At 38.5% G+C, this 23,475-nt stretch overlaps 2 protein-coding genes and 1 non-coding gene across 3 annotated transcripts; 2 read left to right on the top strand and 1 right to left on the bottom strand.

Moving 5' to 3' along the window:
• The first annotated feature begins 848 nt into the window (after positions 1-848).
• LOC137943833 (DNA repair RAD52-like protein 2, chloroplastic) lies at positions 849-4,238 on the top strand. Its single transcript, XM_068789267.1, has 4 exons — positions 849-1,401; positions 1,718-1,755; positions 3,176-3,267; positions 3,962-4,238. The coding sequence occupies exons 1-4, from the start codon at positions 1,124-1,126 to the stop codon at positions 4,106-4,108; spliced, it is 555 nt and encodes a 184-aa protein (XP_068645368.1). The 5' UTR covers positions 849-1,123; the 3' UTR covers positions 4,109-4,238.
• Positions 4,239-4,263: 25 nt separating this feature from the next.
• LOC137943824 (uncharacterized) lies at positions 4,264-23,385 on the bottom strand. The gene is made up of 10 exons (XM_068789261.1): positions 23,042-23,385; positions 20,954-21,023; positions 20,137-20,261; positions 16,974-17,082; positions 16,836-16,899; positions 16,684-16,739; positions 14,899-15,006; positions 14,488-14,637; positions 5,401-5,571; positions 4,264-4,851 (listed from the first exon to the last, which is right to left on the bottom strand). The coding sequence occupies exons 1-10, from the start codon at positions 23,257-23,259 to the stop codon at positions 4,618-4,620; spliced, it is 1,305 nt and encodes a 434-aa protein (XP_068645362.1). The 5' UTR covers positions 23,260-23,385; the 3' UTR covers positions 4,264-4,617.
• Positions 18,690-18,788, top strand: LOC137965086 (U6 spliceosomal RNA). Its single transcript, XR_011116003.1, has one exon. It is a non-coding gene; the product is annotated as a U6 spliceosomal RNA (small nuclear RNA).
• Positions 23,386-23,475: the final 90 nt, after the last annotated feature.

Genomic DNA, 23,475 nt, shown 5'->3' with positions numbered 1-23,475 from the left:
AGTGTTAAAGGATAGTCCCACATACATTAGTGAGTATAATGATCTTGCATTTATTAGTTGGGAGAAAAGGTTTCCTGGGCCTTCGACCCAATTTAACAGTTTATTAGCTTGTGAGTTGACTTGTTAGCATATTTTTTTTATGAAAAAACTCTTTATTCTAATTGCTCTCGTTAAATCCCTCTTTAGTTGATAAATAATTGCTCTTATTTACCTTAAACTTCAAAGATGATCGATCGTTTAACCCTTTTGGGTTCTTTAACATCTAATATTGTTGTTTGTCAATGGAATAAACACTATTAATAGAAGTATTTACTATTTTTTTAGGTATATTAAGATGGTTATTATACATTAATATACTCCATTGCAAAGTCATGGATTCTTTTGTAATAGCTTACTGTTCAATAATACTAAGTTCATTACAATATTTGCTTTATTATTTTTATTTTTGTTGTTTTATACATAGGTTGGAACCAGAACCTGGTTCGAGTCGAGCTCAAACTTGGTTAAAAATTTTGGGCTCGAACTCGAACATTTAGGTTTGAGCTTGGCTAGGTTCGATGCCTCCCCTTTAAAACCATATTTATGTTAATAAAATAATTCTACCTTCTATATTCATTGTAAATCCGAGTCAGATCGTCCGAGTTTAATTAGGACTCAAGCTGACTTGCCCTGGAGTCAGGGGAATAGAAGAAGCGAGTCTGACCCCTGATCCGACCTGCCCCTGCCAAATCCGAATCGATCCAACCTAGTCGCCGGTCGACTCGCCGGGTTGAGGGCGACGGTGAAACGTGTTGACTGTTCATGAAAAGGGGAGCGTTGGGAACATGTCGATTGTGGTAGGTGGGAAGAGGCGCCCGCCAAGCCAAGCGCCTCTAATGTCTGCAAGTACCGCACGTCAGTACCTCTTCTCATCCACCCATCGAAACCCTTCTTCCTCTTCACCTACCTCTGTCTTTTCCTTTTCTCTACATTTTCCTTCCTTTCCTTGACCAGGCTCTAGTTTTCTTCACCCTTTCCTCCTACAGTTCTGCGTTCCATCTTTTTGCTTCCACTTTGAAGAAGAATCTCTGTTACTAGACGTTTTTATTTTTGAGCAATCAACTCGTCGATTCACTTCTTGAGTATGGAAGCCGCAAGCTTCCTAACTAGGCCGGCAGCTCCCTCATTTTCCGCTTTCCCTGGCACCGCCCTCATCCGCCAACGCCACCGCGTTAGCTCCATAGTTATAGCATCAGAGAAGAACATCAGTGCCAACGCCAAGAAAGCTGTACCCAGTTCAAATTACGTGGTACCCTTCGACAAGGCCTCGCCCCTTACACGTCCACTCGCCGAGATTCTCCGGGACCTCAACAAGAGAGTCTCTGATAAGATCATCAAGCCGGATGATAATTCTATACCTTGGTTTGTACAGCTATTTAGAATAAGAGAGTTCCTATTCCTCCAATTGATTGAAGCAAATAAAATTTGGCAACTTCTTGCTTATCGTACCTATGTTTTCTAGAGTTTGAGCTATTGGCTTCTTTAGTCCAGAATTTGGATTGACTTTGTCCAGATTATTTGTTTAAGCTCTATAGGCATATAAAATGGTGCGGAAATGTAGTCAATTTCATTCATAGTAGTCGTTGATGGATTCCTTTGTAAGATATATTCCAATCGTTTTATTGGATTATGTTTTTCCGTTAATCTGTCTTAAATGTTTCGGTTTTTTATCGTGTAGGTATCATGCCAACCGGATGTTGAGTTTCTATGCTCCAGGTACTTTTATTCTTTTTCCCCTTATGCTTCTCTGTGATCTATCCAAGTTTTAAGACCACATTTCCGTTTTATTTAGCCTAATACAGATTTATCTCGTTACGATTCTTAGTGTCTCCGGTCATATCGCCATTCATGAGTATTTCTTGCAGATGCTTTAAAAATATCCTGCATCTCGCCTGACAGTTGCAATGCATAAACTTTATTCACGTACTGTAGTAATATTTTAACCGAGAAGGTTACTATGTGCTACTAAGACACCCATGAACCCTCTCGACTCTTGCCTCCTGGTTCTTTCTTCACTGTTTCATCTAGACTAGTTTAGTAATGGTTTCCCTCATAGTCAAATTGTTGCTTTATGCTTTTGGTTGTTTTTTTGTCTCATTCTCATATTTCCTTTTCCTGTTTTCTTCCTGAACATTTGTTGTATCTCGACCTGTTTCTAGGCTTTCTCTCTCTCTCTCTCTCTCTCTCTCTCTCTCATTGAGGCGTTCCTTCATTATGAGATACCTTTGTGTTTCTGTTTCTGGACAGCTCAAATCTTTTTTCCACTATGGCAACTGTGTTTCCCATTTTATCTTTTTCATGACATTGCTTTACCATTGTATCACATTCATCATAGAAAGAAGTTTTAAGGACTTTTTTATATCTCATACTATCTCATCCACTGGAATGGGAAGTCTAGTGAGGGATGACGGAGAGAAGTCGAAGGGATTTCTGTATGTGGTAGTCAAGTATGCAATTTGAGGAATCAGCTTGAGATGCTATATGGTCATGCTCTTTGAGATCTTTGTACTTACAGATTTCATACGAGTGAGTTCTGCATCTAACCTTAATAACCATGCAATTGGTTCATTTAACAAAAACATGCTTGTGGATCTTCACCCTTAGGACTGTTTGTACTGTTAAAAGAAAACAAAATGATGCGAAAGTTGTTTCCTTTAGACCAAAGTTTCCATTTTTCCATTGATTTTTTTTCTCTTTGACTGATTTCCTTGTATAAGTATACTCTTCAGTTTATTTTTCACATTATTATTTTGCATTGAAAAAGAAAATTTCACTGTTTCATTTTTTCTTATGGTTTCCTATGGGTGCAAACATACTACCCTTACACTACAATCATCCTACCAAAGAGTTTCCTTGTGAGTGGCATGTATCATTGCTCAAATTAGTTTCATGCATAGTGAAATTTCTACAAACAGAAGACAAAAAAAGAAAATGCTTATATACAGATTGCTGTAAGTCTTAGTGTAAGGATTTTACTATTATGATAATTTGATAGGATACTTTTCTGTGAAAACTCTTCCCAATATTCTGGCTTCAGTAAAGTTGTCCATTGGGTATAATATTAATAGACTGAATTTATCAACACTTTTTCTAGATTTAAGGTTTGGATCACCAATTGCTAGCACCTTTTTTGTAGGTTGGTGTGGAGAAATACGAAATGTTATTTTCTCAAACGATGGAACTGTTACAGTAGTCTATCGTGTCACAGTTCGGGGATCTGATGGAGAGGTAGTTTTGCAAGCTATTTATCTTTTCCTCACAATATGTTATGTTCCTCACTTGTGCTTATTCCGCATCTTTTATCATCTTCAAGACTTGTACCAGATACATTTAAGGGCAGCTATACATACATCTGTTTCCTCCATCTGATTTGTCATTTGCGAGGTCATAAGAACTCTGATCATGTTCTGATGTGTAACAAAAATCCCTTGTCCTTTTGCAGTCTCGAGGTTGGTTGTTAAATATGAAGTGGCAGATATCTTGTTCATACCACTGGAGAATAGTTACTTAGGCTGTGAAACTCATTTGCTTACAAGTATTCTGTTCATTGCAGATAGAGACATAGAAACCCTTTTAATTACAATCTTGATCAAGTAAAATCTGTTCCAGCATGTTTAGAATAGTGCTTTCAGAACTGTCTGCATCCGTCAGTAGATCCAGACCCTCATCTGGTTCTGAAATCTCAAAAAACAGGGGAAGATAAAAAAAAGCCAGCTAAATCTAGCCAGTTTCTCCTACTTGCTCTTTCTGCAATTACCAGAGAAAAGTCAGAGCTAACTTGTTGAATCTCACTAAACAATGAGCTTTGTACATTAGCTGGTCCGTGATCAATTGAGCCAGGAGAATGTTTACAACCTGGAGCATATTAAGTTTTCGTGCATTGTATGAACTGAGTAGTGGGATGATCAATTGATGTGTGCAGGCTCATCGTGAATCAACGGGGACGTTATCATTGGAGGATGGTCAGTTCCAAGACCCTGTTGCTGCAGCAGAGGAGAAAGCATTCTGCAGAGCCTGTGCACGGTTTGGTCTGGGCCTGTATTTGTATCATGAAGACGAGACCCTGTAATAGATATTTTACTTCCTGTGTTCTTCATAGGCGCTTGACAGCCTAGTAAGTTTAAATTCCCACAGTTACAGAAGTGTGGTGTCTGTACTTGCATCAGTGAGAAATGTTGGAAATGATGAGATATGCCTGATGAATGTGCTATATATTATGCTTTTACTGCTGTGCCTTCTCCAGTGCCTTCTTTGGCATGCAAACTAAGGACTTGGAACATTGAAAAGATAGAATAGATGTTAATGCAGACGGATCAGATTCAGAAAGATCAAGTTGTGAACCAGTCTGATATTTTGAAGGAGCTATAGACCATCTAGTGACGGGACAGAACTCAGAAGATTTGTCAAATATACGAGAATATACAATATAAACAGGCTGAACATAGATAAATATGAAGAAGACATTAGGAAGAAGATCGAATGCAAAAGCATAAGAAGAACATGCAAGAACGCCCGTTCTAAGGACCAGAGTAATTTAGATAGGACAATATATAACCTCCTCTAGTAATACAGACATGGTTAAGACCGAAGTAGTCTTGGACCCGAGTTCAATTCCATCCATGATGTGATTATATCCACAAGCTGGTTGACATCCTTTGAAACTTGTACACGAAGGATCCCTGAGTCTGCACCTAATGAGTTGCCTACTTCTTTAGCCACTGCCTCCCATGGGGTTCCCGCAGTCAGATTCGCCAAAAGCTCTCCTCCCCTGTTTACAGCATCTGCCACTGCTGGAGGCATATCTGGCAGAACCTGTAAATTAATTTTGGTTAAGATTCACTAATTACTCCCAAACAAGTAGATAATACAAAATCAGCATGAAATAATAATAAAAGCAGATAAGATATGGGCAGTGAAAGCTTTGTCCAACTCCAAGGGCAACCAAAACGGCAAGTGCAGGAACTGAGACATTGACTACACAAGAATATACATTTTGTTGCCCCAGTACCGAACTATATTTCAGAATCAGTATTCTTGACCATGAGAAGACAATTAGAAACCAAAGACCCGGCTAAAGGACCCTGTTGCATGATCAACTGCTTCATCAGAGATGAGGACAAGGGATGGAATTCTTGACTAAAAGTAAAGTATTTATAGGCACAGAGGATCAACTGCTTCATCAGAGATGAGGACAAGGGGTGGAATTCTTGACTAAAAGTAAAGTATTTATAGGCATAGAGGATAAGGGGGTTGGTTGGGTGCTAAAGAGCGGTTCATTCTAATTTTCATGCTAGACTAGACATTCACGTTACATTCTATCTCATACTGCTTTGAAAAGCTCGGATGTTATTAAGCATTTACCTGTTGTAGAGGAAGCCCGTGATCTCCAGGTAACATCCGGATTGACATATCCAAGGTCGAACATATGGCAGAATCAGTGGTCAGCACCTGAGCTAATGTTTGCGTCTCATCAATCACGTCATCTTTAAATTTCACTAGGAGATTTCTTGAGATGCCATAGTAAGATTTTATCTGCGGGTTGATATCATCGATATTAGTATTTAACATAATAAAACGAAGGGATTAAATATTCAAAACATTGAAATAACAGTTGAATTCATATATTAGTTACCCACTGAAAGTGAAGAATAATGCTTAAAATTTTGCACAAAAATAATCATTTACTTAAAATGCATAAACATCAGTCACAGCTTGAAGTGCATGCTTCCTCAATTAAATTAAGTGATCAACTTTTACCCGAGTAATACATTAATTACAGTGTGATTCAGTTAGATTGTGAAATGGCGCTCCAAGAGCCCAGTGTTGCTATGGGATCTTTTCCCAATCCTGAATCAATGCAGGACGATTATCTCACAACAATTTTCTCTCAAACAAACTTGAGACCATATTAAACTAGCACACATATAGTCACAACTTCCCCTCATGTCATTATGATCTTGCTATTTCAATTCACTCAATCCAGGAATCTTTGAAGGGGGAGCCAGCAGACTGGCGAGAATTGGGAGGACATTGGGTTTGATGGGACGAGAGCAGGGGGAACCCCAGCTTGTAGGGTTCACAAATGCACTTCTGGAGGATAAGCAACTTGCATTTTCCATCATCGAATGATAGAAGAGGTTCTACATCAATACAATTGCTTTGGGGGAAAATTTGGTAGCAAAAATTGCGATGAAGTGTGTTGAAGAAAGGTTGTTCATCCGAGTCCCAACAGACACTAAATGAGAAGCTGACAATCATCACGAAAATGATCAAGGACAAAGCCATGGCGAAAATAACACTAACAGAGAAAAGGATATTTCAGAACGAGCATTTACCAAAATGATAAGAAGATAACCTGCCAAATTGACAAGCTGAGAAGGTACACAGTTCTTGGGTCCGAGGCAATACCAAAGGAGATGAATAGGAAGGAGGTGGACAATGGAGATGCTATCAATTGTGTCAAAGAAACTTAGCAGTACAGATGCAGGGAATACCAATCTCCAAACAACCAAATGGTATTAGCGACCTGCTGCAAAAGAAATCCAGCCACAAAAAAATCCTACCAAGATGTCATGAGTGTGCAAACTCCACAACAGCAGGTAAAGAAGTCCCCGATTGTTGTAGATACCATCAACAGGAAGCCAATGTTGCCTGTTAACCTAGTGTTCACTAGACCAAAGGAGAAGGAACTTGCAAAGTGCATAATAGCCTGCACAGAAAAATACCAAGACCCAGAGGAGCTTAAAGAATGGATTAGGTGAAATTGGAAGCTTGCAAAACTTTCAGTGATGTGATATATGGAGCCTGACCCAGTGGCTCATTCTTCTCAATTCGGAGGAAGAGAAAAGAAGAATTTTATCCATATGAGATGAACTAAAGGGAAAGACTTAGTGCAAACGTGCTGAATGGACCCCCAAAGAAGGCACGTGTGGAATCCCAGCACATATGCGGTGTTTGGAGATCATCCAAGCCCTGCTGGTATAGCAGTGTTGCTACAGTGTTTGACAATGAAGCAACCAGAGCCAACTGGATAGATAGGGTCTGGGCCAGAATACTGGAGGCGGGGCATTTCTCTGGGAGCCTGAACATCCCAACCCGAGTTGGTGGAAGAGTTTACAGAGCCATGATTGAGGCTGACCCCATGATGGAGGACAAAAACCCAGATTGATCATGCAAGAGGCAGAAGGAAGAAGAAAAAAGAAAGGGAGTGTAAACCTGATATATTTCAGGCACCACAGCAGGCCAGTTGTCGAAAATCAGAAGGGAAAGGTAGTGATTCCAGTCACTCACCAAGAAAAGACCCTGACAGCTTGTCAAAGCATAGCAAAACAACAACCAATAGTAGGGGAGGGGTTTGCTACAAAGAGGACAGGAAATTTGAATTTGAATTTGAATTTGGAATCCAACGCACACTTAAATCAGCTTGATGGAAGCCTCCAAAAGATAAAAAGGACCTAAATCCGAACTAGGATAGGGAGGCAGACCTAGACTTGGGAAGGGAGACGAATGCGGATGCAGAGCAGGTTCCGGACCTAGCACCAGCTCTAGAAAACATTTCCCTGATTGAAAATCAGCTGAGCAGGAGTGCACTCAGTACATGTGCCAATGGTGAGATTGAACCAAATGAAAATGTCGATCCAGCTCCTTCGAGTGAGAAATTTCTGAACCAGACCAACTTAAGTGCAGCGAGTCGGAAAAATAACCTCGTGAAGCCCATGACTTGTTGTCCAGAGAAGATCTACCCTCCCTGCACAAGCGGAAGAAGGAAGCCATGGCAGCTTGTTTCATAGCTATGGGGCCAAATCTATCTAGCAAAAAGGATGAAAAAGGCTCCCTTGAAATACACTTACTCCTGGAGGAGTATTGAGCAAGTACTTAAAGCGACCAAAGTGGTCCAACAAAACTGGGCAAAGTGGAAAATGGTGATTATACACACCGTTGAAGAAGCCCTAGTTCCAGCTGCGTCTCAACAATTGCTAAAAAAAAGAGTATACATCTTCCTTGAGAACACCTGGATGAATTTGGGGCATCCTTGAAAATGTAAGAGAAGAGTGTTGAGATAGAATAAAACAATTGAAGCAAGATGAAACAAAAAGTATAGTGTTTGGACAAATATAATGTTCTGGAACATGAGGAGGCTTGGCTCACAAAGGAAAAAAGTGGTTATAAAAGAAACTTTCAAAAGAAACAAAGTGAAAGTTGCTTTCATCCAAGAGATGAATGGAGGAAATCACATAATATAATAAAGGAGATCTAGCACAATAGAAACCCGAAATGGACTACAACTGAAGCAGAAGGGCCAGCAGAAGGAATGGTAGTTGTCTGGGCATGCGAATTAAAGGAGATCAAGTAGGAGGTAGGGAATTTTACAATAGAATTGTACTTCTGATTGGTGAAGGATAATTGGCACTGGGCTGCCTTATGGGTACATGGTCCAACAAGTTTGGCGCAAAGAGATCTATGGGAAGAAATGTCTGCAAGAGTGCAGCTATGGAGTTTGCCATGGGTCATTGATGGGGATTTCAAAGTCATAAGATACAGCAGTGACAAAAAAGGGGGTAGACTAGGACTACAACAACATGAGGAACTTCACATCATACATAAACGAACATGCACTCATAGAGCATCTCTATGAGGGGAAAAAAACACATGAACAAACAACAAAACTCCCCCAATCCCATCAAAGCCTGGCAGATTTCTAGTGAACCAGGAGTGACTGGATAGATTTGTGGCAACATCAGGAAGAATATCACCACATCCAGTACCAGATTATAACCCCATCTTACTTGAACCATCTTCAGAATGATTGTGGCTTCATCCTTCAAGTTCAGAAAAACCATGATTGATAGAGTAAGTGTTATGGTCCCATGGGGCCCAACCCAATGCCCGCCCATATACCAATTTGATCCAATCTAATATGGGATAGGCTTAAGGGCCTCACTTCCACATTCCATCAGCTCTGGAGTTTTTGACGTATGGACTAGGTATCTAACATTGATTTTAGAGAAGGCGCCATGTCATGTGTTTGAGTCCTGGGGGGGGACGCTATCCAGTGCCAGAGTGAGAGTCATCACAAAGGCGAAAAGGGCTACCTAAACTGAAGTGAAAGCATCATAGAATGGGCTACTATGGACACTGGCACAAAATCTTGGTGGATTTTTACAGTCTTGTGGGGCCCAATTAATACCCATACGCCACGTTGGGCCAACCTGTTATGGAATAGATCTAAGGACCTAGCTTTCTGCGTTTCATCAATTTAGAGCTTTTGGCGTGTTGGCTGGGTACCTAAAAGAAGCACTTTAAAGAGGTAATAAAGACTTGGTGGCAGGACATTAGTGTCACAGGTACAGTTTACTTGCATTTCAGCTAGAAATTAAAATCTCTGAAGGGGAGAATGAAGGGGAGAATTAAGTAGTGATGTAAAGAGAAAGGAACAGACTTCTAAGAAAAATACAAGCCTATGATCTAAATGAAGAGCTGCAGCAGCTATTCACATTGGAAAGCATAGGCAGCAACTTGTTGAAAGAAGCTTATGAGTCAGTGATCCTGCAGGAAAAAAAAAACTTTTGGAAGCAAAAGATACATAGATTAAAAAGGGAGATGAGAATACCAATTTCTTCCACTCCATGGCTACAACACACAAGAGAAACAATAGAATCATAGTTGTGGAAATAAATAGGGAAATTTCTGAGAACATGGAAGAAGTAGCTGAGTTCATAAGATACAAATCTGAACTATCCAGGGATGAGGGAATAGGGAGGTCATTACCTGAAAACCAACAAACAAAGCACTCCAGGAAAAGGTGGGAGGAAGGATGGAGGATTCTTTCACACTAGAAGAGATAAAAGAAATCGTACAGCAATAGCCTGATGATAAGGCCCCTGAACCAGATTGTTCATTGCTGAGTTCTATAAAGCTGTCTGGACTTCCTAAAAGAAGACTTGAAGAAAGTATTTGATGAATTTCTATGAGGAGGGTATTACAGCAAGAAGCATAGTGACTTCATACCCCTAGTCCCTAGAAGGTGCCAACTCCTCCAAAGACTTTAGACACATAAGTCTAGTTTCCAGCCACAATAAATTAATTTTAAAGGTCCTTGCTACCTGGATGAGAAAAGCATTACCTGAGGTGATAAGTGAGAACCAGTCAGCCTTCATACGGGGAAGACAAATACTAGATGCAACAATCACAGTTCATGAACGGCTGCACCTATATAAAAATAAGGGTCTAAAAGGATTTGTGCGAAAGCTAGACCTAGAAAAAGATTTGGCAGAGTCAATTGTAAATTCCTGGAAGTCTTAATCGTGAAGATGATCATGAGTTATATATCATCTGCATAATTCTTGGTACTCATTGATAGAACTGTGAAAGGCCTCTTTAAAAGCTCTAGGGGCCTCAGACAAGGAAACCCGCTATCTCTATCACCTTGTTGTGGATGAAGGCCCTCCTAGCTAGGTTTGTTTGTACTCTTCACTTTCTTTAATAGTTTATAAACCTCATTTAAAAACAAAAAAACTACTGCTATTTAACATAGTGAGGCATTATGTTCACTCGTGTATGAAGGAAAGAACAAATGATGGATATCTGGTTTCAGCTCGGGGGTTCACCAATTTAGAGCTCCCATAATGCAGTTTACTGATCACATGATCATACTTTGAAGGGAAGCAAGATGAAACATTAACATGAAAGCATTGCTGAATCTTTATCAATTAATGTTGGAACAGAAGATAAACTGATCCAAGTCAGGACTACTAGGTGTTAATATTAGCAAGAATGTGGAAGTGAGCATGGCTCAAGTGCTACCGTTCAGCCATGAAAGTACCAACCACATAACTGGGTCTGTGGCAAGCAGTTGTGGACAGATTCGGACATAGATAGGACTCGTGGAAGGGTCAGCTGCTCTCTCAAGCAGTTAGAACAACTCTATAAAAGCATCACTGGCGAGTATTCCTAATTATTTTGTATCTTTTGTGCCATGTCCAGCAAGCTTGGCTGCAAAACTGGAATCAGTTCAAAGAATAATTCTCTAGTGTTAGAGCTCCAACCAATTCAAATATCTACTAGTGCAACGGAACCAGGTATATCAAAGTCAACAAGAAGGGGAACTTGGTATAAAGCATATAAGGCAAATGAATTCAGCACTGTTGGCCAAGTTGCTTTGAAGAGTCACTTCAGAGAAAAACTCAACATTGACAGTGGGATGGAGAAGAAGTATGGCTCAGGTTGGAATAACTGCTTACCTGCAGACAGCTCCCACAAAGGCCAGCCTGTATATGGAAGGCTATCCTAAGAGAGAAACCTAACTTCAGCAAGAACTTCAGAATGTGTGTGAGGGAGGATGACAAGGTGGCCTTCTAGCTAGACCACTGGGTGGGAGACAAAACACTAAATGCAAACTTTTCCAAGATTACTTAATGCTGCAAGAGATACAAACATTACAGTCCAGCAATCCAAAAGAGGTGCGGAAAATAGCACATGGAACCTCAATTTCAGAAGGAATCCAAGTGACTGAACTAACCAACCTGTTCACCCTATTAGAAGACCAATATTGCCCAATGGATAAAGAGGACAAACCAGTATGGAGTCCTTGCCACTCAGGCACCTACTCGGTGGCCTCCTATTACAAATTAGAAAAGCAGCAGCCTCCTCTGTCCTCAGCCTCTGGAGCTCGCCTGTCATAGAAGTTGTTAGCCCCCAAAAGGGTATTCATTTGGACAATAGGTCACGGCAAAATTTTCACACGTGAAGAACATTCCAAGAGGGGACAGGCTATTAAAAGAGAACTACAGTCACCTCCTACTCCACTGTAAATTCACTAGTGGGAATTTGGGAGCAATCCTTTCCAAGTTCAATATTCCGGTCTGCAAACCCAGGACATGCACAGATTTCTTACAACAAACTCGTACCTTTTTTTTTTTTTTTTAGAAATGAGGTGTATAAACTATGGGAAAGCATTCAGGAAGGCTGCAATTACACTAGTCTCATGGCACTCACAGCTTGAAACAAATAACCAAACTTTTGAAGGGAAAGCAGCAACTATTGGGGAAGTCATAGAGAAAATAATTCACAGTCCATCACCTCTCCCCCCCCCCCCCCAGAAAGCAGGTGTGGATGTGGCATCAATAGAGATTCAACTAGCCTACTGAGGGGCAGTAGGTATATGCAACTCTAACGAGGCCGAAGCAAGAGGATTACTTGCTGGCATACAGCTATACAAGCAGCAGTTCTGAAATCCATTAATGGTAGAAGGTGACTCAGCCCTTATCACTTGCTAGGCGAGAGAATCAGTAGCTACCCCTTGAAAGCTTAGAAGCATATTTGACTAGATTAAAGACATAACAATTGGAATGGCGCATCACTTGGAATAAGATACCAAGATCAGCTAACTCGGAAGCTGACAAGGTAGCAAAAGATGGGGCATTCCTCACTTGAGCTACTTGTGCTTTATGTTGTAACCTATGTTGTACCACTACTACTCAGCTAATCAATAAAAAAAAAATAAAAAATAAAACTTCCTTCTTGTCTAGGATTAAAAAGAAACATGTCTGAAAATGTGGTGAACATACACAGACGTACCTGTGCACTAAAGAAAGAAACATGCTTAGATTTCTCTCTGATACCATATTGAAGTAGCATAGATGTTTCTCAAGACAAATAGCTGAAGTTACAGGATATTCTAGTGAATGATAAGCACAAGATCTTCCTCGTTTTAAAAAAAAAGACCTTCCTTCTCAAGCCCAAAATATTATATGATTATTATCTTTTACCACATTGTAAGTTGCTGCACGACAACTAATAATTCACATAGATAATGCCTAGAATACTTGTACACAAATTTATACTATTTGCAAAACTTAACCTGCAGGATAACTATCCTTTTCTTTTTTCAGAACCCTTGGACCAAATCCTTTTTCCTTTCTCTCATCTTCAGAAAGAAAAAAAAATCCAAATCCTTTTGGGACCAAGTTTAACCATTTCTTATCTTGCTTCTATGCTCATCTGCAGTACCTCATGCTAAAACCGTCACTTAATAACATACGTCATCTCCAGTACCTCATGCCAAAACTGTCATTTAGTAGTATTAAGGAAGGATGAGTTCATATGGTATCAGAGTAGGTATTCATATGTCGGCCTCCACCCAAATTATCCACATATAGAGCCACAAAAGAGGGCCTACACGTGGAAGGAGTGTAAAGGAACAGTCCCACATGGATTAATGAGTACAAAGATCTTGAGTTTATTAGTTGGGAAAGAGGCTTCCTAAGTTGGCTAGTCATTTTGGGATGGGCCTTGGACCCAACTTCACAAGTAGCACATGTCATCTACAGTACCACAACCTAGCACTATCATCTAATAGTGTATGACATCTGCACTACCTCATGGCCAGAAATCTCATTTAATAGCATACGTTGAGTTATACAAAAAATTGACTCTGTCCATTTCCTAAATTTGATAATTTAAAAGGCAGGAAGGTGGAGGATGTAATATGGAATAAATGTGATTAAGTGCACACTAGCACTTGCAGTTGTATGAGAAAAGGATATAGTGGAAATGGTGAAGGCAAAATTCTAAAAGGCAGCTGTTAAACCAGCCATTGTCTTTGGAGCAAATGTTGGATGGTGGAGAAGTAGTATCTCCTGAAGATGGTTACCCTACAGATGAAAATATTGAGATTTTGGTAGTTAAATAAAGAAATTCAGAAGCAATATCTACATGGGTGGGAAACTGGGAAACTAAGGAAGTCAAAAGTTAGAAGTAGATAACACTTGGAGTAGCATGAGTCGACAAGAAAGTTAAGTGCCGTTTGAGATGGTTTGGACACATTTCTTGCAGGACAATACGGCACCAGCAAATAGGTCTTTTGCTGATGGACCATCCAAAAGTAAAGGAAGACCAAAACAGACATGTATGGTAAGTGGTCCAAGGAATGACATTATGAAGGGTGACCAGAACAGAGTTAGCACATATTCAAGCAGAAAGGAGGAGAATTCATGCATCTGGTCTGAGTGCAGTTGGAAGAGGGACATGCTGACTGTGATTATGGTTGAGGTAACATAAAATGTGTTCCCTATGCTACTCTTAAAGATGAGGACAAGATTAAATAGCCATCATCAGTAGAACCTTAGTCTAGGTCTAGGTAAATGAATCCTCCTTCATTGTGCTCCAACATTAGCTTGTTCCCCTTCCTTTTCGTTCTCTTCTCTTCTCGTCTTCTAAGCAATATCTTTTAGTATTCAGTTTTTCCCCATTGTCCTTCATACATAAAACCAAAAAATTTTGTGGCATCTAAAAAGCAAATACAGACAAAACCCTCACTATCCACGTCAAATACAAACAGAAGAGGATGCTTTAATGAAATAGCATTAACCAAGGTTTAGGAAAATTTTCCATTAAAAAAAAAAAGGGTTTAGAAAATTTTTAGACAAACATATCTCAAGATATATGTACCAGCTTGAGAGTCTCTTCTGGTTTTGGAATAAAATCTTCTCTTCCCTTAACCAGATCCATGTACAAAGGAGGAAGTTGTTCAACCAAAGGGAGTACTTGTTTCATGATGGGAGGGCTAAGATTCTGTAATTGCTTCATAGCCATTTCTGTCTGGAGACATCCAAGGAAGAACATATTAACTTTCAGCATTAAGGAACAACAAACTCAAAAGAATAAGAAACAAGTTATCATTTTTGTCATTCCCTGAAAGGACAAAATTGAGCAAAGGTTCTCATGCATTGAAGGATGGCAATGCACCTTTCCAGGGAGTATGCATGGAACTCATCATGCTTGCACATTAGGTATCGAATCAATTTGTTAAACTGAGATACATTCAAAGGCCAAAATTGATGAATATACTTGGATACTCACCCCAACACGAACTGTTTCAGATGATGTAATTTGAGAAAGAAGCGGGCCGAAGCTTTGAGCCATGGGAACAATAACAGGAGAAAAAAGTGGGACAGCTTGGCTTGCTTCCTGCAAAGCTAATCAGGTCTCCATGAAAACTAAACATTTTGTAGTATCTTTATATGCTACAGAAAGGTATGGCTGTCAGGAATTAAAGACAATCAAAATTAACATCGTGATTAGAAATTTTTTAAAAATTAATTGGAATTTTTGTTTGAACAGGATCTGCTATAACCTTAAGAAGAATTTATAGGATCCGGCAAGAAAATCTGCAACCTGAGAATTTTATCTTCATGTTCAGCAAACATGAGAGAAATACCTCCCATCTAGGTCATGGACAATTATGACTTCTTTCTAATCAATCTTAACATAAGACTATCAACAATTATGATATGAAATAGGAACATAACAACAAAAAACCCCAGACAACCACATCAAGCAATTAAAAATCTTCAAGTTTTTCTCCAGAGCTATCAAGATCTTGTGCTGTTCAAAACAGCAATAACTCAATCCAATTTATCAGAGATCTTGAGAAATTAGATTTTGCCCTCAAATATGCATGCATGCAAAACACGATTACTAGTGTCATCTTATTTACCATAACAGGGAGAAACAAAAAAGCCAATGGCAGTTTAGGAAATGGTGAGCATTTACCATTACAGGGAGAAACAAACAAGCCAATGGCAGTTTAGGAAATGGTAAGGAAAAACTCGAAGAATGTCAAAAGAACTGCATGAAGTATGATGGTAGAATAAATAGCTGCACAAAGTGTACGGTTATGCCACAGAATGTAATATTCTGGTTTGCTATTTTCCTTTTAACCCCTACTTATGATGTTTATGTTCAGAAATAAAAGAATTAACTTGACAGCTCTCCTTCTTTTTCTCCTTCCATTCTGTCTTTCAATCTCTTCCTCACCGATTCTTCTCCTTCTCTTTGCTTTATCTTCACCTTCACTTTACCAAACCTAACAGAACTTCCTTGTACTCCGTTTTAACTTCTTTATTTCAGGTGTCTTTTCCTTTTTAAATAAAGAAACATTAAGATATCATAATCAGATTAGCAGGAATTATCAAGTGAGATAACTGAATTGAAGAGGATGATGCATTTAGTGGGGTAGGCTTTTTAATGAAAATGATGGTGGTGAAAAATAGAAAAATAGTAAGAGCATCAAGAAAATTTGGTACAAAATGCAGAACTGGAGTTTTCAGTGTAAATTTTTTAAAATCACTATGAAATGAAAATCAAATTCTGTTGAGTAACTATCAGAATCTAAACAGTGCTTCAGAAGACATCAAATAGATATGCTGAATAGTTCAAAACACTATAGTTACTACAAAAACTTTCTACATAGTAACTTCACCAAGCCCCCCATTTCATTTCAATTGGATTCAGTACCACTACTTTCAAATTGCATTTATGTACTATGAAACATGATTCCAGACATGGAGCAGTAAAAAGCACTGAATTTGAGATTCACTATTTTTGAGTCAGAACTCTAAAAGGAATCTTTATTGCTTAAAAGGAAGTTGAAGAAGTGTAATATGGCAGAAATTTTTTAAAGATCCACCACAAAAGATCAGGGCTCCTATAACATGGAGGTTGCAAGATTATTTTTTAATGGACAATACATCAAATGCAAAGGAACCTAGGACACATAAACTTGGGCACACTATATGTTTAGCAGTCCCAGAGGATTTCATCTAGCAAAACATTTTAGCAGGTACAAGAGACAAGATCAAGCACCTTATTGTTGAATGCCATTAATACATTTCCTGTTCTCTGCACAGCATACCTGGACCCTGAGACATATAATGTATTTAGTTAGAAGCTCACCTCACCATTAATATAACTAATCACCAAAAAAGGACCAAGAACATCATGCAAAAGAAAGGTACCAATCAGAAGGTGGATAACAGATCCCAATGAATGTCCAACACCAAATATTGGAAGGTCATTTATCTGTAAGATGAGATCTTAAGCAACCAGAATTACAAAAAGTTGAACCAAATCTATAGGTCATAATTTGGACTCACAGACTGTTGAAGAAAACGAAGGCACCGATCAAACTTGAATTGAACTTCATCAGCAATAGAGAAGTGATCAAATCCACTAGCATAGGGTGTTGCAATAACCAAGCAACCACTGAATCATTTCCCAAAAAAGGTAATTGCAAGTTAAACATCCAATATAGAAAGTAAAGTAGAGATATATAATTGTCCATATAGCATTGTCAATATGTGAGCACAAGTGAGAGAGGGAAATTCACAACCTCATGATGAAGGCCTCCCTACCAATCACAACAAAGAATAGCAAAAACCAAAGGAAAAACCTCTTAGAAGCACATTCTGGACATAGGTGTCATGACTAACCATGCACAACTCAGCCATAGTATCTTCTAATTGCTGGTAGCCCATAGATGGAAGCAGAATATTTGCCGGTGATGAAGGCCATCCAACTCAAATTCAAACATAAAGTGGAGGCGCCCGACCAAGTTGTTGATCATGGTACTTTCTAAAAAAATATAGGATTGTTCTCAATATTCCCCCCTCACATGTGGACCCCTAACTCGTGGATAAGTTGTGAAGATCTAGCTATCTGTTGATACCAATAAACCAGTAAAGGAAAACATCAAACCTAAAAGCTCAAGCTCAGAGTGGAGAGACCCAATCCAAGCTTTTATATGAGGTTGTAGATTACTTCACAGCTGATGTGGGATGAAAGGATGAGGTCAACTAGCCGAAGAAAACGGTCTATTAATATATAATCCTAACCTCCTTTTCACGAATATAATATACATCTTCAGCTTCCAGCTTCCAAAATTAAACAAAAGAAAGAGAGATAGAAATGTTAATGATTCCATTTTCAAAGACAGCAGCAGAATGTCCATGACTCATGAATCAAGAAAACTTGCTGCTCCTGTCTACTTCGGGAAGCACTTAAAACTCCCGTTGGCAGAGAGTAGTCTATTTACTCTCTCCATTGGCCTTAGAAACAAAATTGTTCCAAAGTAAATTCTGGTATAAATATTCAACCTCAACTACAGAAATTTATTCAATAAAATCTACCAAATAAGCCAATTAGAAAGAGACAATAAGATATATCCACAGACAGTCTGGTAATCTGGCTTGCACAAAATTGCAACACATAAAAGACCCTCTGGCCCTAATTCCCCAACCAATGAGTTCCATAAGCATTTTTCCACGATCACTATATACCATAAAAACCTCAAACTTGGAAATAGTGGCCTTCAAGATCCAACCTATTGATTCCCATTCACATTCTGAGAATCAGATTGTGTAAAATGTACATAGCATTTAAATTTATAAGCAAACCTGATTTAAATAAATATTTTTTATCTGAGTTCAACAAAACTAAGTTTAAAATGTGGACACCAAGAGTTGTTCAGAGGCCTATTATAGAAGCCAAAAACCACACATACAGAATTTAAAGGATTTCAGTAACATTTTCCTTTGTTTTGATGGGACCCTCACACTTATTTCATTGGTTAAAGTAACACTTGTCTCGCATGACTAAATAGGTCTGAATGCCTATGCAAATTTTTAGTTGAAGATCTGGATCATCCAGTGCATCAGTAGCCTGAAATCCTAATGGTCACAAGGTGGTCAACAATTATGATTGTCCAGATGTATATGGGACCAGAAAACGTGCCCATTTGCTTGCATATTGTATGAAATGCTGTATAATTTCATGAATGAGAAACTCCTGGAAGGAATGAAAACAACCATTTGGTCTCTTTGGAGACATCTGATAAAATTGGAACGATACAGAGAAGATTAGCATGGCCCCTGATGACACGCACAAATCGAGAGAAATGAAAACAACCATTTAAGATAAAGAAACACTAGTTTTTAGTCATCATAAAATTGGTTTATTTATCAAACCGGTAGCCTGAATTATTTCAATTGAACCTGGTTTAATTACTTATTGTATTTTGTCTTTTTCTTTTTTGAAATCAGGTGGATAATACATATATAACTACATGTTTTCTAAGAGAAAAAAAAATATTACAGACATTGAGGGAAAAATCAGAAATGAGAAACAAACACAAAAGAAAAAGTTAAATAATTAAAAATAAAAAAAATCATGAACGGAAATCAGAAGTTTCATTCTTAGGTATTCCACTTTTCTAATTCGAATTCTTAAATTTGCATTGTAACAAAAAATAATATTTAGTTAATCAAAACTGGACAGTTCTCCAGCTCAACTTGGTTCACCCAAACAGTTAGGTAGGTTCTCCCTAAAAGAACATGTTCACATTTTAAGAACCAAGAGAAGCCACAGCTCACCAGGATGATTGGCAGGCTAATCCACTTCTGATAACATGGATAACAACCCAGAAGAAAGAGGCTAAGTTTCATTACAACTGAATATTGTTTGGACTGTAAAGATGATCGTTAAAAAAATTTGAACTCACGTTTATCAACATAATAGAAATGTCACCGAAAACATAAACAATCTATAAGATTAGAAGAAAAAAGGGATAGAATTTTCACCAGATAGAATTATTTTCTAAATTAGTCATTTTCAAAATTAAAAAAAAAGGTTATTGTTGATGGGGAAGTTCCATGGTTCTAGATCAGTTAATGTCTCCACTTCTCAGGCAAGATTCTTTGTTTAGGTATATACATCAAAGGTTTTGTTAATGGGTGAAAAGACCTGCAACGGTTACAAGTTTCAATGATCTTCAACTAGTTAGTTGAGAAAAGGAGCAACTCAAAAAAAAAAAAAAAAATATTTAAAATTGAGAAAAAGCCTCCAGTTGGTAACTCATTTTGTTAGGATCTGTGCAATTTCCAAATAGTAAAGGAGCAAATCCAAAACTAGGTCTGTTTCTATTATGATGCCTGTGCATATGTTCTCTGCATCACCATGTTTTAGGTCAGAGTGTCAAATTAGGGTTCGGTTTGTGAGGGGTGTTTCTAGTGGGTGAATAGCCACACACCAAGTATGGGTTTGGATGATGTTGGACTTATGGGGAAAACCTCCTAACTTTCCCTGGTCATTTTGAGAAATTTATAAGCTTCTACGTGTATCATCACTGATAGGACCTTAAAAAGATCATCATGCTTTCAGTATTAGTGACCATGAAAGTAGGCATAAACCAATTGAGAACAGCTAGACCAAAAATGAGAAGTTCTTTGAATGTGTGTAGACAGAGAGAATGAAGTCCCTTACTTTTCCGAAAGTCGCTCAAGAAATAAGCGGTAGGTTAGCTGTGGAGCAGCACCCACAAAAATGCCACCAATAAAATGAACAACTGATGTTGGTTTTAGATTTCTTGGTGTCAACACCCATGCTCCCTGAAAAAAAGAAAAAATTAAAAAGGAAACACTGTAGAATTGAAACTGTTCAAAGAAAAAGAACAGCAAAGACAGTTCCGACAGTGTGCCTAAACTTTGGTATACCAAGTCATGATTATTGTGAGGATGAAATCATATGATGTTACTTTCTTACCCAGAAACACATTGATGAGATTTCTGTATCACAGGGATCCCGACAAACTCAAAAAAAATTTGATCTTGGAAAGGTGTTTGATCAGGAAATATATAAATAAAATAGGATAAAGAAACTGAAAAAATGTAAGATAATGGGTCTTTTTTTTTTTTTTTTTTTTTGAGAATGGCATGATTAAAGATAATGGGTCTATAATCTAAATTATGTAGACTGCTTTTCACGTTCCTTTATATTTTTACTGAATGAAAATACAGAACTTTTCAGAGAGAAAAGAAAAGAGAACTACAAGCAAGAGAACAAAAGATACAGTGGAAAGATACAAGAGCTATGTAAGTGAGAAGACTTGGAGCACGGAATTATATGAATGTATGTACTTTCATTTAATATTTGTTAGTACTTTGTGAAATAATATAAGAGGTCAACATCAGGTTTCACATCTTTTACACTTAGCAGGATTTGTTTTAAGAAACATATTACAGGTGACATTCTTGATGCTGTTACTTCTTGGCTACTCATCAGATGTAATGTAGAAAAACACCTCAACTTCAGTCCAATCACCAGACATACTCCACCCATCTTGGTTCAGCTTTGCAGTTTCCGTAATTAACCTGTAATAAACAAATAATAGCATTGGCCAGGAACAAATAAGAAAGATATCAACAGTTAAGACATTCAAACACACATCCGCTGATAAAAAAACCTGGAGACAATGAGACAGACAAATTCATTAACAGAGCTCCTAAAGGAGACAAACTACAGCAGGCAAGATATGATACGAGAAAGAACAACTCAAAGAAAAGAGAAAAGAAACTCAAATGGGAAGAGAGGTGCCGACAAGGTGTTGCAAGACAGTCCTTCCCTAGAGAATGCATCAGCTACATAATGGGCACCCACAAATCTGTAACCATGTAACATCTAGATTTTTATAGATATCTTTGATCTCATCGAAGGACCTCAAGAAGTGGTTCCATGGTTACTTATTCCTATTGCCCCAACTAATGATGATAGCCAAGTCCCCTTGCACAATAAGGGGGGTGAAGAATCTGCCAGCTAAGAGGTAAGGGCCATGGAGCTACAAGAAAGATTGAGTCAGGTTTAAAAAAATCCATTGACATCCACAGAAACAGGAAGAGATAAAAAGGGAAGTCTGGCTTTATTTTCCTTTCTTCTTCTGTTTTTTTACGAATGAAATGGTGCAACATAAAGATGAATGTACCCGTTATATACCTAGGGGTAAAGAACACAGTAAAGTCATCAACACCAGAGACATGTCCCTCTATGTAGTGTTAGCTGCATCAATCATCCCAGTCCAATCTATATTATTGTTCATTAGTTTCTTACTAGGACAATATAGGGTTAGAGCATAGAGAAAGTAAGTCACTTAGGAAAACAAAAGGTGAAACTTCATTCTAAGGGGACCTACTTTCTTAGAAAATGTGTTCTTTGCATTAACTATGGGGATATGAGAAAATGTAATGGAAAGTGCAAGAACAGGTAAATCATTTACTATAAAACAATGGATGATAAGAGATGATGTCATACAAAATTTCACTCGGACTTCTCTAGAAAAAGTAAAATTACACCTTCTTGCTGTGTTATTGACGTTCTCTTGGTTATACTCTAAAGAAAGACAGTGAAATCTCTGGGTGAAGTGAACTCCCATGCTATAATCCATCTTGATTCACTCATCGATTTGATTCTCTAGAGAAGTTTAATTCTATATCTTTCTTTGTGCAGCTACAGGTCCTTGGTCACCCTTCCTCCAGTCTTTCTTTCTTTATTATCATCCATGTAATTTTCAGGCTCCCTGTAATTCTTGTCCATTCCAACCAACATTAACAAAACCTTTCTAACTAATGCACTGTTTAGCACTTGGCGAAACATGCCTGAACCATCTCAAACAACTTTATCTTATTTTCCCATCATGTAACGATGCTTCTTAAATTCATTATAAAATTGTCTTTCTTAGTTCTGCCACTCATTTTTCTCAATACTCCACACCATCTAGTCTTCTATAGAGTGTGCTTCTTCGCTAGCTAACACTGTGCTCCATAAATAAAAACATAGTTGGCCTAACCACTTTCTAATAGAAGTTTGCTTCACCACTTTCAGCATACCAGAGACACAGACTTTTGACTTTTATCCATTAGAACTTCACCTCATGTAGTCCACTCTAGGTCTCCTAACTTTGGAACCCTTGAATTCTAAAGGGTTCCTACGCATCCGCACTTCTCTATTCAGGCCATGGAGAGGCTTAAAGTTCATTCTTTGGTGTAAGCGTAAAAAGATAAGGAGATGCCCTTTTATCATAAACATGTTTCGCATGGAGGCAAGGTTCAGCCAAAAAATCAACACCTTGTAGTCCACACGAAGAAGCTCCAGGCATGTCATACAGAAAAGAGTCTTATTTGATAATTTTCCTAGACATGAAAATGAAAAAATTCAAAAAACAGAGGAACTTTTCTCCCCATGACACACGTCGATGATGATAAACATAGACCTCAAATACCATCACAACAGACACTTTTCCAATTCATGGTACTAAAAAGATTTGAGAGCTCAACAAAACTCAGAAGTACTTTTACCCAATACTGATAAAGAGAATTAATCAAGCTCCATAGCACACCTTTCAATCTGATTGTATAGCTGGATGCCTTCACTCGGACTCGAACTACCGTTCCTGTTATCATCGGAATAACAGACAATTCCCAACCGTCGCCCGGTTTGGTGCACGCGATGGACCGGAAGAACGTTGCTGAAGCCGCCAGCGAAGGTAATTTTGGGGCGAGGTTTGTGTCGGTAACGGAGAAGAAGCGCGGGCGGCGCCGGGGAAACTGAAGTCATCGCCGGCGGAGTGGATGATTAGGACAGTGATTGCGTATTTCGGTGAGGGAGTTGGATTTCGTGTCCAACGTTCATTCCTTTCGCGAAATGCGGCGAGACTCGCTCCCAGTGACGTGGGAGTGGGAAAGAAAAGTGGGCCTCACGAAGCTACAAACTAAAGCAGAAATATCATTATATACTAAAATAATTATAAAATATAGTTCATTTGAGCTAGGT

Source organism: Aristolochia californica, unplaced genomic scaffold, assembly GCF_029961685.1.
Source record: "Aristolochia californica isolate CCGP_79_NKW_82.1479 unplaced genomic scaffold, dmAriCali1.0.hap1 SCAF_1, whole genome shotgun sequence".
Classification (NCBI taxonomy): Eukaryota; Viridiplantae; Streptophyta; class Magnoliopsida; order Piperales; family Aristolochiaceae; genus Aristolochia; species Aristolochia californica.
This window is presented reverse-complemented; position numbering and strand designations above follow the sequence as displayed.

Excerpts from the sequence above, each read along its gene's own strand:
- LOC137943824 (XM_068789261.1), bottom strand. The coding sequence starts at position 23,259 with ATGACTTCAGTTTCCCCGGCGCCGCCCGCGCTTCTTCTCCGTTACCGA. Across the intron at positions 15,007-16,683 it reads TAATGGCATTCAACAATAAG|GAAGCAAGCCAAGCTGTCCC; the intron begins GTGCTTGATCTT and ends TTAGCTTTGCAG. Across the intron at positions 4,852-5,400 it reads ACGGGCTTCCTCTACAACAG|GTTCTGCCAGATATGCCTCC; the intron begins GTAAATGCTTAA and ends ATTAATTTACAG.
- LOC137943833 (XM_068789267.1), top strand. The coding sequence starts at position 1,124 with ATGGAAGCCGCAAGCTTCCTAACTAGGCCGGCAGCTCCCTCATTTTCC. Across the intron at positions 1,402-1,717 it reads GATGATAATTCTATACCTTG|GTATCATGCCAACCGGATGT; the intron begins GTTTGTACAGCT and ends TTTATCGTGTAG. Across the intron at positions 3,268-3,961 it reads TTCGGGGATCTGATGGAGAG|GCTCATCGTGAATCAACGGG; the intron begins GTAGTTTTGCAA and ends TGATGTGTGCAG.